This window comes from Zingiber officinale, chromosome 2B, assembly GCF_018446385.1.
Source record: "Zingiber officinale cultivar Zhangliang chromosome 2B, Zo_v1.1, whole genome shotgun sequence".
NCBI lineage: Eukaryota > Viridiplantae > Streptophyta > Magnoliopsida > Zingiberales > Zingiberaceae > Zingiber > Zingiber officinale.
In genome coordinates, this window is record NC_055989.1 from 117,978,088 (window position 1) to 117,983,628 (window position 5,541).

The 5,541-nt window shown below is 42.3% G+C and overlaps 1 protein-coding gene across 1 annotated transcript; it reads right to left on the reverse strand.

Moving 5' to 3' along the window:
• Window positions 1-2,988: 2,988 nt before the first annotated feature.
• LOC122049468 (probable glycosyltransferase At5g20260) lies at window positions 2,989-4,671 on the reverse strand. Its single transcript, XM_042610849.1, has 4 exons — window positions 4,501-4,671; window positions 4,246-4,421; window positions 3,778-4,132; window positions 2,989-3,715 (listed from the first exon to the last, which is right to left on the reverse strand). The coding sequence occupies exons 3-4, from the start codon at window positions 4,117-4,119 to the stop codon at window positions 3,044-3,046; spliced, it is 1,014 nt and encodes a 337-aa protein (XP_042466783.1). The 5' UTR covers window positions 4,120-4,132; window positions 4,246-4,421; window positions 4,501-4,671; the 3' UTR covers window positions 2,989-3,043.
• Between the last annotated feature and the right edge of the window lie 870 nt (window positions 4,672-5,541).

Below are 5,541 nucleotides of genomic sequence, written 5' to 3' on the forward strand. Positions count from 1 at the left end.
GGACTTTTCTAGTGCCAAGTCTCCATACTTGGACTTTTCCAGTGCCAAGCTCCCTGCTTGGACTTTTCCGTTGCCAAGTCACCATACTTGGACTTTTTCCCGAATCAGGTCAACCAGGTCAACCTTGACCTACGGTTGTACCAATAATCTCCCAAACATCTATTCTTGTCCCATATCAAGAATACAACTCTTCCACGAGTGTCAAACATCAAAATACAACTCAACTAGGTCAACCTTGACCTAAGGTTGCACCAACAATCTTCCTAAGTCAAACATCAAAATACAACTCGAGTCAGGTCAACTCGAGTCAGGTCAACCAGGTCAACCTTGACCTAAGGTTGCACCAACACAACTTAGGTTCATTTGGGAAATCTAAGTTGAGACTTTAACTAGATCATGGTCTCGGGGGGGATAGGATCTAATTACTAATATTATTGTGCTATATTGTGCTAACTCTGTTTTACAGGATAAACATATTTTTTGTTTCTTGAACTAACCCTTTTTTGCATGGAAGAATGCTGAAAAAAAAGGGAGTTTGGGTGCCCGGAAGGGATCCGGGCGCCTGAACCAGCCTTGCCTAGGCGGGCGCCAGGCGCCAGAGCCGTTTGGGCGCCCTAACCAGAAAAATTATCCTAAAGCATCGACTGGCCGAGTCTATGTCAACTGTTTAGGCGCCAAGAGGGGGTTTGGGCGTCTAGAGGTAGATAAAATTTTGCGGATGAAGTTTCGATGAAAGCTTGCCACATTAACATGGTCCAGATGCCCGGAGGGATTCCAGGTGCCCGGAATAGTCCTGTATAAGGGTCTTCGACCAATAACTTCATAATATCATCTGCTGTAACTTTCTTCCTGTGTGCTGCTTTAAAAAGGCTCCTATGACGCTGTAATGCTCCACCGACAACCGGACGACAAGCTTTACTTAGTTTTCTCTATTGTCGGTAACTTTTCATATATAGTTCTTGTACTTCATTATTGTATCTTTTTAACTATTAGTGGATTGCCTAACGAAAGCGATCGACGATCGCAGGCCTTGGAGTAAGAGTCGTCACAGGCTCCGAACCAAATAAAACTTGACATTGTTAGCATTGTGTTGTGTGTTTTCCTTTTCCGTTGCATAACTCATTTTAACTTGCGATTTTCGACGAACGTCATTCACCCCCTTCTTGCACATTTATGATCCTACAGGCCACTATGGTGCTACAAAAAAATAGATGGAGTAGATGGTGCAATAGTCCTCTTATCAACCTGAGACTTAAGATGAATCTCCTCAACTAGCAATTCATGTACTACTGAATCAACGGAAGGAAGAGGTCTATGATGCAAGATTGTTCCGTGCAATCCTTCAAAGTCATCACGAAGAGTCATCAAGAATTGGACTAGACATTGTTCTTTTTTACGAGTGACATAAGCTGGGAATGCTTTCAATTCTAAAGATTCTGTGATTGCCAATTGGTCCCATTATTCTGGCATGGTAGAAAAAAATCTTGGATGCACATATTTTGCTACTGAAGTACGTGGATATCTGTTTCCAATTGATATTGTTTGGAAAGTTAGACTGCATGTATAATCTTGCTAGATGATTCCAAACCTTTTTGACTGTCTCGTACTTGGTCAACTAAGCACCAATGGATTGTGAAATAAAATTATTGATCCACGTAATAATCTTCGCATTATCAGCCTTCCAAACATCCAATGACTTTGCATAATCATTGTCTATAGATTGAACTCGTACACTTGAAACATATCTCACAGATTTTTTCCACAAGAAGTTTTTTCATAACATATCCCAATACAAATAATTTTTTCCATCCAGTTAGACACTAATCGATTGAAGTAAATTATCTATGCGACCACTTATGATAACAACACAAATTGTGCCCATGAATAACTGAACAACAAACAAAACTAAGTTGATGCAAAAACAAAAGAACCCCAATCAAATTAACAGCTCTTCAATCAAATTATCAAAAAATATGAAGATGAAGTATCTGAAATCATGTAAAATTGGTGACGAGGAAAAGTAGTTGTCTTGAAAAATTCAAAAAGTGTTTTAGAAATAAAGAGTATAAAACTTTATATAGTTAGATTAAAAAAAATCTTAAATCCTAAACTGAAAAGATAAAATACTAAATTGTCTTTAAAATTATAAATAAATAATTCTAATAAATTTATATAATCTAATAAAATTTACTATAATGGAACAGAAATCAAATCTCGACTGAGACATGTCTTTGGATAAAACTCCTCCTACCATCTAACCATTTGATGATCAATTATGCCCCCACGGGCGGGATCAACCGGTTATGACATGGTATTCTTGCAACATGGGTCGGGAGGTCGAAGGTCTGCGGCAGCAATTGCGATAACATCAATATCTGTCCGTGCTAAACACCTTCGACCGCCATGTCATCGCCGGGCCCGTATTCACCGTGATTTACTCCCTCTCATACTCGTGGGGCAGGGGTGAGGGGGCCGCTGGGCGGCGGGACCCGCCTTTGCAACATTTGATGATCAATTATAAATTATAGTCCCCAGGGCGTAGCACAGATGGAGAGTGCATGGTTCTGTGGTCGAAACGTCCAAGGGTCGATCCTCGGGGTGTCACTGTCTAGGGTTAACGTCTCTGCCATGTACTTTCTACCTGTGTACCTATATTTATCTTCCTCCATATCCGTGAGACCGGCTCTAGAGACTACTGATGTGGCGATTCCACATTTGATGATCAATTATAAATTTACATCATCTGGGAACAAGTTGTGATAAGACATAGTGTCTCGCATCACTTTTTGTTCTTATAATATAAGAATCTTTGGTACGCTTTTAATAATAATAATAATTATAATAATAATAATTATTATTATAATAAATCTGTATGGAGGACTCCCAAATTATGGTCACACTCGATCCTAATTGACCTCGGCAATAGAATTCACTTAAACTCTATTGATCTGGCCTGATCTATACATGGCTAATTAAATAGCTCCTCGATCCACATATATATATATATATACTTATACTTAACACATTGATCGGATGATGCTGGTCAATAACCGAGCTTCTTGTTTAGCCTTCTCAGCCATATGGAATGAAGCACCATGTGGATCACGTCGTATCTCTTCGCTGGACGATTCAAAACAAAGTGCTTCTGCACCTGCATCACATTCCTCTGCAACTCCCTGTACCTCCTCTCCGGGATCCCTTCCAGTATCCTCTTCATCTCCGGGATCCCTTCCACCGCTATCTCCACCGAGAACCTGCTCCAGTCCAGCACGTCCGAGAACGGCAGCGGGTAGTTCACCGAGATGATCACCGGAACGCACCCCATGAATATCGCCTCCACGATCCGCGGGCTGGCCACCTCGTACCCGCTCGGGCACAGGCAGAACTTGCTCTTCCTCATCAGCTCCCAGTAGTCGACCCCCTTGGGCAAGTACTCGTGCACCGCCACTTGCTCGTCTCTTCCTTTCCAGTGGCGGAGGAGGATTTCGCGTATGTACCCGTGCGAACCCCCGGCGAAGAAGGCGAGGATCGTCTTCTCCTCGATGGGGATCTGGTTCTTCTGATCAGGAGGCTGCGATAGCCGGCCGTCGGGAAGATGCACTTCCGCCAACGTCACGTCGTCGCCGAGCTTGAATCCTTCCGAGGTGTTCGCGTTGCATACCACCCGGATCGAGTTGCCGTAGAGCTCCGAGTTCGCCGTGGACAAGTAGGGCGCCTACATATATAAGCGTTAATGAAAATTCATATATACGATTAATTAATTAATTAATTAATTACCCAGTCATGGCATGAGATCATGAAATGGTCGGCGCCGCCGCTTCGATTCCAAAACGGGTACTTGCGGGCGACGACCTGGACGTAGTCGTCGACGGTGCGTTTGAGAGGGCCCCAGAAATCGGTGGCGCCGGGGACGTAGAGGAAATGGATGATGTTGACGACGGAGAAGGGCAGGAAGAAGAGGTTGGCCTGGGCGGGATGGCGAGCCACGAAGGGGTTCGCCTCTCGCTCCATCTCGCTGATGAAGTGACCTTCGATGGCGTAGATGCTGGCGGCCGGGCCGCCGTGGACGATCGGAGGTTCGCCTTCTTTGTATATCCATATCTTCAACCTCTTCTCCATCTCAACGTAACTCCTGAATATTAATTAATTAATTAATTAATTACGAGCTAGCGTGTCATGCGTTCAGTAGTTAAAATAAATTAATTTTAATGTGTAAAATTAGAAAGTAGTTTAATTAATTTGTACTGATGGAAGGCATAGTCATTGCGGTAAACGGCTCCTCTGGGAATGAAATCCTCTGCCTTAATCGTGGAAGTCGTCGAATTGCGATACGACGCGGCCCATCGAATGGCCGCTCGAGCCTCCGCAAGGCTTTCTTCTACCCTACCACCAGTACTGCTCTTCCTCCTCACTGACTCGGCCTGTCCACATTAATTATTATTAATGCCAGTAATTAATTCTCACAACACTACTACTTTTAGAATTAATCAAGCTGATCACTTTTTTAGCATCCTCATCAGATTTTATAGAAGTAGAAGAGAAAGCTGAGGCGGCTGGCGGCTCATGGCCGCGGAGTACTGCGAGGGGGGCCTTGAAATTGTAGGGACGCTGCTGATCGAAGAAAGAGAATGATAGGATGAGTAGGAGAAGGAGAAGGAGGAGGAGAGGAACAAAGGAGGAAGCATTGCTCATGCCGGCCATTGGAGTTCGATGTGTTTGTACTCGATCGTCTGAGTATCTATAGAGCTCGGAGTTGGAGCATGGAACGGATCATGTCTGCTAAGTCCAGTGCATGGAGAGAGCACATTGCTTCGTTGCGTGTACGCTAATTAATGTAGAATAACATCGTTGGCTAGTTTAGATCTTCAAGATTGGTAGAGGAAAAAAATTGCAGGAATTGGGTTAATGCATGTGGTACGTACGGATCCCAACTCATCTAATAATGGTCAGAATGGATGGTCGAGGCAGATGAAGAAAGGAGTACATCCCAACGCTGTGGCTCAAGCTAGCACTGAATCGCATTAATTGTGATGCTTAGCTTGTCATGTGAAAGAGGATGTAATTAATACAGATCTCAAGGCGAGAGCAGGCAGGCTGCACTGTGATAATCTTCAAGAAATAGGGGTAGAGGAAGAGTTTTGGACATTAGCGACCAACGGCTAACATTTTGGTCCTCACTATTTTCAATATTTTAGATGGAAAATTGAAAAAGAATGAATTATAAAGAGAAATGATTTTTAAAATATTTGAAGTGATAGAAAACTAGTTGCAAATATAATAGATCTTTTTAATCACCCATATAACAGTGAAAATATAAATATACACAAAATAACAAAAACATATCTCAATTTTTTTATATGATTTGAAACTTCGAGGTCACATGACTCGTGAACTAATAAAATGATAATAAGGTGAGTCAATTGTAGAACCTTTTTAATAAATTTTTATCAAGATAAGAAATAATATTGTTGTAGAAAATCAATAGTACTGGAAGAGTTTTCTGTTAGAGATTTCTTGTGTACCTCTTTTATACCTCCTTTT

What these genes read in the sequence shown, in the direction of transcription:
- LOC122049468 (XM_042610849.1), bottom strand. Translation starts at nt 4,119, where the DNA reads ATGGAGAAGAGGTTGAAGATATGGATATACAAAGAAGGCGAACCTCCG. An exon ending in TGATCTCATGCCATGACTGG is followed by an intron (nt 3,716 to 3,777) that starts GTAATTAATTAA and finishes TTATATATGTAG; the next exon opens with GCGCCCTACTTGTCCACGGC.